This window comes from Camelina sativa, chromosome 4 (assembly GCF_000633955.1).
Source record: "Camelina sativa cultivar DH55 chromosome 4, Cs, whole genome shotgun sequence".
NCBI classification, from domain to species: Eukaryota; Viridiplantae; Streptophyta; class Magnoliopsida; order Brassicales; family Brassicaceae; genus Camelina; species Camelina sativa.
In genome coordinates this window covers 16,675,021-16,684,408 of record NC_025688.1, presented here as the reverse complement: position 1 = coordinate 16,684,408, position 9,388 = coordinate 16,675,021, and the positions used below count along the sequence as shown (strand labels likewise).

General features: G+C 39.7%; 3 protein-coding genes across 3 annotated transcripts in view; 2 read left to right on the top strand and 1 right to left on the bottom strand.

The window, feature by feature from the left end:
* The window catches only part of LOC104783966 (pentatricopeptide repeat-containing protein At3g49740-like), a 5,183-nt gene extending 2,196 nt beyond the window's left edge, over positions 1–2,987 (bottom strand). Inside the window, exon 1 of the mRNA XM_019244699.1 lies at positions 925–2,987. Within this exon, the coding sequence (XP_019100244.1) occupies positions 925–2,808 (1,884 nt within the window). The 5' untranslated portion in view covers positions 2,809–2,987. The remainder of the gene's footprint in view (positions 1–924) is intronic.
* Positions 3,014–5,154, top strand: LOC104780798 (pentatricopeptide repeat-containing protein At3g49730-like). The gene has a single exon (XM_010505339.1). The coding sequence runs from the start codon at positions 3,108–3,110 to the stop codon at positions 5,016–5,018; it is 1,911 nt and encodes a 636-aa protein (XP_010503641.1). The 5' UTR covers positions 3,014–3,107; the 3' UTR covers positions 5,019–5,154.
* On the top strand, positions 5,983–9,292 carry LOC104780797 (GTP-binding protein At3g49725, chloroplastic-like). Its single transcript, XM_010505337.2, has 13 exons — positions 5,983–6,645; positions 6,744–6,808; positions 6,908–6,970; positions 7,064–7,153; positions 7,232–7,344; positions 7,431–7,505; positions 7,643–7,787; positions 7,876–7,931; positions 8,022–8,072; positions 8,162–8,216; positions 8,306–8,362; positions 8,463–8,582; positions 8,671–9,292. The coding sequence occupies exons 1-13, from the start codon at positions 6,105–6,107 to the stop codon at positions 9,109–9,111; spliced, it is 1,872 nt and encodes a 623-aa protein (XP_010503639.1). The 5' UTR covers positions 5,983–6,104; the 3' UTR covers positions 9,112–9,292.

Genomic DNA, 9,388 nt, shown 5'->3' with positions numbered 1-9,388 from the left:
AGCGTACGCAGAGATCAGAGAGTTCCACGACACAACGTCTTTTTCAGACATTTGATTGAACACTTCAAGAGATTTTTGTATAGTCCCACACTGAGAGTACATGTTTATAAGGCCATTACCTATTAATGTCGTCTCCTTGATTTGGCCGTGTCTAAGGACGTACGCGTGCGTTTGACTCCCGAGTATCAAAGATGAAATGCTTACGCAAATGCTCAAAAGGGTACTAAGAGTATAAGCATCAGGTAGGATCCGGACCTCTGACTCTAGCAAGCACGAGAACCTTTCCAACCCTTCAAAGGGAAACCCGTTATGGTAAAACCCCGAGATTATTGCGTTCCAAGAGATTAGATTCTTCTTCAGTGATCTTTCAAATATTAGGTCAGCTTTTTCTATCTGACCAATCTTCGAGTAAGCAGATATCAAAGCATTGGAAATTTCAATTTTTGAACTAAGCCCGAACTTGATTATACACGCTTGAACCATCTCCAGGGCATCTAAATCTAGAGAGGTTGCTAAAAGACTTCCGAAAGTAAACTCATCCTGTTTAACTCCTATTCTGTGCATTCGTTTGTATACAGACATCGCAGACTCGCCCAATTTTGCTTGGTTATAGCTGGAGATCATTGTATTCCAAGTAACCAAATCTTTCTCTTCCAATGAGTCGAAAACCTTATGAACAGCATCAAACTCCTCAAAAGAAGAATACATTGTCATAGTGGAATTGTTAACCAAAGTATAATCTTGATACCCTGTCTTGATGGCTAATCCATGTACTTGGTGTCCCATACCCACACATGAACACGAACTCATCACGCTAACAAAGCTTAGATCGGTTGGTCTAAGACCAGCTTCTAGCATTTGTTTAAACACTGACAAAGACTCTTCTCTTTTGAAACCAGCCAAACCATCAATAACCACATTAANGTTAGGTACTATCAGACCGTGAGACTCCACCATTGAGTTGAAAATCTCGAGTCCCTCTTCGACTAAACCGGAGTGGCTGCAAGCAGAGAGGACCGCTGTGAATGTGGCTGCATCGGGATCTACCTCGCCTTCATCTCGCATGGCTTTGTATGTTAAAACCGCGCTCTCCCCTTCCCCGTGTCTAGCGTACGCAGAGATCAGAGAGTTCCACGACACAACGTCTTTTTCAGACATTTGATTGAACACTTCAAGAGATTTTTGTATAGTCCCACACTGAGAGTACATGTTTATAAGGCCATTACCTATTAATGTCGTCTCCTTGATTTGGCCGTGTCTAAGGACGTACGCGTGCGTTTGACTCCCGAGTATCAAAGATGAAATGCTTACGCAAATGCTCAAAAGGGTACTAAGAGTATAAGCATCAGGTAGGATCCGGACCTCTGACTCTAGCAAGCACGAGAACCTTTCCAACCCTTCAAAGGGAAACCCGTTATGGTAAAACCCCGAGATTATTGCGTTCCAAGAGATTAGATTCTTCTTCAGTGATCTTTCAAATATTAGGTCAGCTTTTTCTATCTGACCAATCTTCGAGTAAGCAGATATCAAAGCATTGGAAATTTCAATTTTTGAACTAAGCCCGAACTTGATTATACACGCTTGAACCATCTCCAGGGCATCTAAATCTAGAGAGGTTGCTAAAAGACTTCCGAAAGTAAACTCATCCTGTTTAACTCCTATTCTGTGCATTCGTTTGTATACAGACATCGCAGACTCGCCCAATTTTGCTTGGTTATAGCTGGAGATCATTGTATTCCAAGTAACCAAATCTTTCTCTTCCAATGAGTCGAAAACCTTATGAACAGCATCAAACTCCTCAAAAGAAGAATACATTGTCATAGTGGAATTGTTAACCAAAGTATAATCTTGATACCCTGTCTTGATGGCTAATCCATGTACTTGGTGTCCCATACCCACACATGAACACGAACTCATCACGCTAACAAAGCTTAGATCGGTTGGTCTAAGACCAGCTTCTAGCATTTGTTTAAACACTGACAAAGACTCTTCTCTTTTGAAACCAGCCAAACCATCAATAACCACATTAAAAGTGACCTGATCACGAACAGCAACATCAGCTTCTTCAAACACCAGACAGGCTTCACAAACAACTTGGCAATTGAAATACATTGTAATCAAGGCATTCACAACAGATGAAGCAACCAAAAACCCAGCTTTTATAACCAGCGGATGCACCTGCTTACCAAAATCCAAAGAACCATAGTAACACATACTCAAAACAGTAGCAAAGCCAAACTTGTCATGACTAACACCAAGCTTGTGCATTTCTTGAAACAACTCGAAACTCGTTCCGTAATACCCACTCTCTTTACAACCAGTGATCACAGCATTCCAAACAGCAACATCATCTCTCTCGGGCATTTTATCAAACACCTCAAATGCATACTCTATATCCCCAAGCTTAAAACAAGCACTAAGAAGCGTCGTCCATGAATAAACATCAGGCTCCTTAATCTCTTCGAAACTCTTCTTCAGTAAAACTAAGTTCCCTAATCTCGCATAGAGCGAGAGAAGCGTATTGGAGACGTGAGAGTGACACAATAAACCAGAGCGAATCGCATAGCTATGAACCTGACCACCAAAGTTGGTATCACGGAGGTGCCCAGCAGCAGTAATTGCTACGGAGACACTGTACTGGTCTGGTCTCAGAGTTGTGCAACGGTGAACATCGGCAAAAAGCTTGAGCGCGTTTCTGTTCTCGCCGGAGCGAGTGAGACCCGTTAGTCTCCGGTTTAAATTGAGCAAAGTAATCGAGTTCTCGGCTATGGCTGGTAAATTCTCTGTTAAACATAAAGCTTTTCTCATCAGTCATCTATAAGCTTTGAACCATATGCAAAAAACAGAGCAAAAACAGAGGAAAAAGGAGAAGACTTTATAAGACGAAACGGCAAAAACAGAGGAAAAAGGAGAAGACTTTATGAGACGAAACGATGTCGTTTTAGTGAGAGCTGTAAACTAAGCAGACGCTGTGTATTAAACATAGAGCTTTTCTCATCAGTCATCTATAAGCTTTGTTGTTGAATTGTTGTTGTTGAATAAAACAGAGCAAAAACAGAGGAAAAAGGAGAAGACTTTATAAGACGAAACGGTCGTTCTCGAGAGGGATGAGTAGATTCTTAAACCTAACCAAACGCTGTGTTCTTCTCTTACCATCGTCTCAAGCAAAGTCTCGAATTGATCTCATTTGCAAAAGGTTTCACATTTCCAGAGTTCTTAAAGACGGTTTCGTGGAACCAACAGAGAGAAAGGAGAATGGGGTTGGCTTAGTTTGTCCAGAAGATGAATTCGCCGGTGACGTCGAGAAGATATACAGGATTTTGCGGAATCACCATTCTAGGGTTCCGAAGTTGGAGCTTACTCTTAACGAATCAGGTATTGATCTGCGACCCGGGTTAATAGTAAGAGTGTTGAGTAGGTGTGGTGATGCTGGGAATTTGGGTTATAGATTCTATCTCTGGGCAGCGAAGCAGCCTGGTTACTGTCACAGCTACGAAGTGTGTAAATCGATGGTGATGGTTCTTAGTAAAATGCGGCAGTTTGGAGCTGTTTGGGGTTTAGTTGAAGAGATGAGGAAAGAGAATCCGGAGTTGATTGAGGCGGAGTTGTTCGTTATACTGATGCGGAGGTTTGCTTCTGCTAATATGGTGAAGAAAGCAGTTGAGGTGCTCGACGAAATGCCAAAGTATGGGTTAGAGCCTGACGAGTATGTTTTCGGGTGTTTGCTAGATGCTTTGTGTAAGAACGGTAGTGTTAAGGATGCTTCAAAGCTTTTGGAAGATATGAGAGAGAAGTATCCTCCGAATTTGAGGTATTTCACTTCGTTGTTGTATGGTTGGTGTAGGGAAGGGAAGTTGATGGAAGCTAAAGAAGTTTTGGTTCAGATGAAGGAAGCAGGGCTTGAGCCTGACATTGTTGTTTTCACTAACTTGCTTAGTGGGTATGCTCATGCTGGCAAAATGGCGGATGCTTATGATCTTATGAAGGATATGAGAAAGAGAGGGTATGAGCCGAATGCGAATTGTTACACGGTTTTGATCCAGGCGTTGTGTAAGACGGAGAAGAGGATGGATGAGGCGATGAGGGTTTTTGTTGAGATGGAAAGGTATGGATGTGAGGCTGATCTCGTGACTTACACGGCGCTGATAAGTGGGTTTTGCAAATGGGAGATGATCGATAAGGGTTATAGTGTTTTGGGCGATATGAGAAAGAAAGGAGTCATGCCATCGCAAGTAACGTATATGCAGATAATGGTGGCTCATGAGAAGAAAGAGCAGTTTGAAGAGTGTTTGGATTTGATTGAGAAGATGAAGCAAGTAGGTTGTCATCCTGATCTTCTCATTTACAATGTAGTGATCAGGTTAGCTTGTAAGTTAGGGGAAGTGAAAGAAGCGGTTAGGTTATGGAATGAAATGGAAGCTGATGGTTTAAGCCCTGGAGTTGATACATTTGCTATTATGATTAATGGATTTACAAGCCAAGGTTGTCTGATCGAAGCATGTAATCGTTTCAAAGAGATGGTAAGCCGAGGAATATTCTCTGCGCCTCAATATGGAACGCTGAAGTCGTTGCTGAATAACCTTGTTAGAGATGATAAGCTTGAAATGGCGAAAGATGTTTGGAGTTGCATATCAAACAAAAGCTCTTCTTGTGAGCTTAATGTAGCAGCTTGGACAATATGGATCCATGCTTTGCTCGCAAAAGGTCACGTGAAGGAGGCGTGTTCGTATTGTTTGAATATGATGGAGATGGATTTAATGCCGCAACCTGATACTTATGCGAAACTTATGAAAGGATTGAATAAACTGTACAATAGGACGATCGCTGCAGAGATCACAGAGAAGGTGATGAAGATGGCAAGTGAGAGAGATATGAGTTTTAAGATGTATAAGAAGAGAGGTGAGGAGATTTTGATTGAGAAAGCTAAACCTAAAGGGACTAAAGAAGGGAAGAAGAAAGGGACAACTCATCATAGGCTTAAGGGAGGAGGTGAACGAAGTAAAGCTAAAGTATTGTAACGTTATAACCTAGAGTTTCCAAAAGAAGCAACTTTAGATTCCTAGTTAAATCAAACGTTCATGCTTTTGCTTTGTTTCATTACATAGTTCGATCTATTTGTTCTCTTTGCTAAGAATAAACATGTAGTTGCATTCATTTGATCTCTTGAACTTGACTAAGATCGAAAGTGGCACTGTTGTTATTCGGAAAAGGATACATTCCTACGTAGCTAATTCCTTTGTGACGGTGTTATTTAACACTAGCCAAAATCGTGATACTAAAACGTTGTTGTTCATGCTTAGCATCAGAATCGGCACGAACTACCAGTTTTACGCACATTGTATGAAGTTTTTGGACAAACATATTTTACTTCAGGTAGGAGTTTGACATTTTAAGTATAGTTTATGTATCATCATCACAACAACAATCGTTCGTCTAGGAACCGCCATTCTCAATGTTATTTATTCTAAAGATGCTTAAAGTTAAGAATTTGGAGGCATTTTAAGTGTTAAACTGAACCGAGTTTATTAATTCAAATTCAAACTCAACTAATAAAATCTCAAAACCGAATAAATTGAATATGAAAAGATCTCAAAAAGCATAAACTTACAAAACTATTGATAAAAAGATGAACATTGCATATAATTAATTGTTTGAATTTTTTTTTAACTTTCCAAATAAATCACAAACTTTTGTTGATTATATCGAATAAAAAACGATATTAGATATCCGAAAATTTAACTTTTTATTCTCTATTAAGTATTAAAAAATTTCATTAGATAGTTAAACAAAATTTTGTGCTTTATTTGGTAAGTCAATTTAACTACTTAGCATAATTTTGCTAACACTGTGGTTTATTAGTAAAATCAACAAATATTTGTAATTTATTTAGAAAATTGATGGAACTTATATATTTAATTTACCAAATTTCTTTAGTTTTTTGTTAGTTGATGACTATTTTTGTGTGTGTTCTTTTTGACATATTTCCCAAATCAAAATAGACAAACGAACCGACCTAAAGTTTTAACACAAAGTCACAGCAACAAATATACGACGAGAAGCTTAAGATGCATTGTTCCGATGACGAGCAGACTTGATTTTTCCGAATGAGTAGTACAACAAGTGTCGCACTTTGCCTGAATCACTTGAACTTTGGTGATCAAGCAAGTCTTTTGTACAAGAACACTAAGATCCCACTTTGGAATCGTCAAAAACTTTCAAATCGTACCTCAATGTTGAGGACATTGTCTCATGCTCGGGACCGTCTTAGATCCGTAACGACATCATCGCCCCTTGCTCGTAACCATCTTAGGTCCAAAACGCCACCTTTGTCTCCTTTATCTTCTCCATTCTCTTCGAAACGGCATGCTCCTAAGACGACGAGCGAAGTAGAAGAAGACTCGCGTTCGAAAGATTCCGTTTTGCTATACCCTAAAGATCCTTCGAGCGCGCCTAAGCTCTTTCTAGTCCAGCCTCGTCTAACGCCGCCTAAGTTTCTTCAGGCCAAGCTTAACGAAGCGCTCTGTCTCGCGAATTCGCTTGAAGAACAGAGATATGGCTACTTTGAATCTGATTTCTTCGAAAAGGAATTGCCTTCTCATGTTGTTGTTCAAAACCCTGTTCGTAGATCATCTAAACCTCGCGCAGGTTTGTGTGTGTTTAGATTTTTTTTAAGAATCATGCCTTCCATGTGTTCGACGTTATTCCTGAGAGACAGATTGTTAAAAGTGTGTTTCGATTTTTAGATACTTATTTCGGGCCTGGGACTGTAGACAACATCAAATGCCATCTAAATGCTGAAGATTCTAAGGCAAGCAGCTAAAACATTTCTGTTTTTTCTTTTTCCTTTTTCTTTGGCTGGCTGTAATGAAAAGTTGAGTCATGCTGTTTACAATCTCTTGATGCTCAGGAAGAAGTTGATGCTGTTTTTGTAAACGCCATGTTGACTGCTATTCAACAACGGAACTTAGAGGTAATGCCACGAAACCCTAAGTTTCTTCATTTTTGTTTGTTTGTTTTCCTTATGTTTAAAGCTAATGTTGTGTCTTTGCATTTGACTCTTCAGCGAATATGGGCAAAACCTGTACTTGACCGTGTAGGCCTTATAATCGAAATATTTAATGCTCATGCGCATACAAAGGAAGCAAAACTACAGGTACTGGTGACAAGAAAGTTTTGTCTTTTACATACTAGGAAATGTTTACTGATAGCTGCTTGGTTCGTCCATTCACAGGCTGAGTTAGCGGCTCTGATGTACAAAAAGAGCAGGCTGGTTCGAGTGCGTGGTACCGATGGACGCCACTCTTTTGGGCAGTTTGGAGAAGCTGAAGTTGTCAGTGCCCGAGGGTGAATGATTTGTCTTGCTACTTTGCGTATTCCCTTTACTCTTTTGAATTTTGAGACATTGATGAACATGTAAAATTGTTGTGCAGGAGAGCAGCAAGTGGAACCGGCGGTGGTTTTGTAGGTGGTGCAGGAGAAACTGAGCTTCAGCTTCAACGCCGAAGGTAAGTTGATTTCCAAAGCTTTTCTCAGACCACATTTGCATATTCTATGTCTAATTGCTGGTTAACCGAAAGACGTAGTGCAGAGCTCTCTTTTCTATTATTTAATCTATGCGTTTAACAAAATTTTGATGCACCAGGATAGCAGACAGGAGGCTTCGCTTGTTATCCCATATTAAAGAAGCCCAGCGAACACGACTATTGCAACGTGCTAGACGTCAGAAAAGAGCGGGGCGAAAGTATGAGAGTGCAGCTACCATTGCTGTTGTTGGTTACACAAATGCTGTAAGTGTTTGAATTTTTCTCCCAAGGAGTTTTCAGCTGTTTTTAGTCTACTCTACTCTCTGAGTATTAATTAATCTGCTTTTGTTAGGGAAAATCGACTCTGACAAGTGCATTGTCAAAGAGTGCTCTCTACTGCAATGAGCGGTATAATTCAAATGGTTTCAAAACTATCTTCAAAATGTCAAATTTGAAACTGAATTCATAACTTTTGAATGCTTGGTCTGGTCTCTGCAGATTGTTTGCCACATTAGATCCTTCACTCAGGAGTGTCTATCTTCCTTCTGGGTAAGTTGATTTGTACTTTGGAAATCATGTTTATAACTTTAGGGTGCACATGAACTTGTATTGAATCGCAAGAGTTGAGTTCTTTTCAGAAATTTGGTTCATCTTAGTGACACTGTTGGATTCATATCAGATCTGCCTATACAGGTAATATATAACCTACTTTAATATCAATTATTCCTTTTCAAGTGGATATTTCACTTACTTTTCTTTTCGTGGGTGACGCCTTTTTGCAGCTGGTGGAAGCATTTCAATCGACTCTAGAAGAAGTTGTTGAAGCTGAAATACTTATAGTAAGAGCTAAATAAAGAAATAAAAATCATATTCTTAAGTTATAAGTAGTAGTGAAAACTTCCGAAAGATCTTGGCGTTGATGTGATTGGTTGCCTGCAGCATGTGGTCGATTCGACAGCTCCAAATATCGAGGAGCATCGTGCAACAGTGTTCCATGTCCTTAAACAAATAGGAGTATCTGAAGAGAAGCTTCAAAATATGATTGAAGTCTGGAATAAGGTAGGATTGAAATAAACCTGTCTATACCAATACAAGTAGAAGAAACAAACCACCTTCTTTCACACTGGGGATTTTTTTTTTCTTGTAGATTGATTATGAAGTGGAGGACGAGAAATTTCTAGATGATGGGGAAGGAGAAGAAGAAGAAGAAGAAGAAGAAGAAGAAGAAGAAGAAGAAGCTGAGTTAAACGACGGTTTAAAAGCTGAAGAAACCGTTGATGAAGAAGACGAAATCAAAAACCAAGATGATGACACTGATGGGTGGCTATTGTGTGAAGATGAAAACGTCAGTGAGTCTGCTGAGATCTGGAAGGTTCCAGAAGTTGGTAAACTAGATGCTTCGGAGAAGAAAGGACCACACGTTAGAGTTTCTGCATTAACCGGAACTGGTTTGAAGGAGTTGATATATCTGATTGATGAAAAAGTGAATGTTCTAATAAAGAAGAGGCTCGACCATCATACGATAGTCGAAAGCAGCGAACTTGATAAGCGTAAATGGAGACCACCTCGTGAAGATGATGCGAGATAACTCCCCTTAGATCAACGATGAAAGAAAACAATGTTCTGTTTGTTTTTTTTTTTGTGTGCGTGTGTGTGCCACAGAACAAAAAGAAATGCATGTGGTTTTTTTCGAAACTGTGCATGTGTAATAAAAACGGCAAGATGTTTGGGTTGTTCTTTTTGGTTATATTAAAGGAATGGCTTTAATACGCCGTCGTTCTCGTAACAGCGCGTCGTAGAATCATAGCCATACGCGCTTTTAACAACAAAAGGGCAAGTGTATATAAATAAGTAGATAGCGATAT

Excerpts from the sequence above, each read along its gene's own strand:
- LOC104780797 (XM_010505337.2), top strand. The coding sequence starts at position 6,105 with ATGAGTAGTACAACAAGTGTCGCACTTTGCCTGAATCACTTGAACTTT. Across the intron at positions 6,646-6,743 it reads ATCATCTAAACCTCGCGCAG|ATACTTATTTCGGGCCTGGG; the intron begins GTTTGTGTGTGT and ends TTCGATTTTTAG. Across the intron at positions 7,506-7,642 it reads CTTCAGCTTCAACGCCGAAG|GATAGCAGACAGGAGGCTTC; the intron begins GTAAGTTGATTT and ends TTGATGCACCAG.
- LOC104780798 (XM_010505339.1), top strand. The coding sequence starts at position 3,108 with ATGAGTAGATTCTTAAACCTAACCAAACGCTGTGTTCTTCTCTTACCA.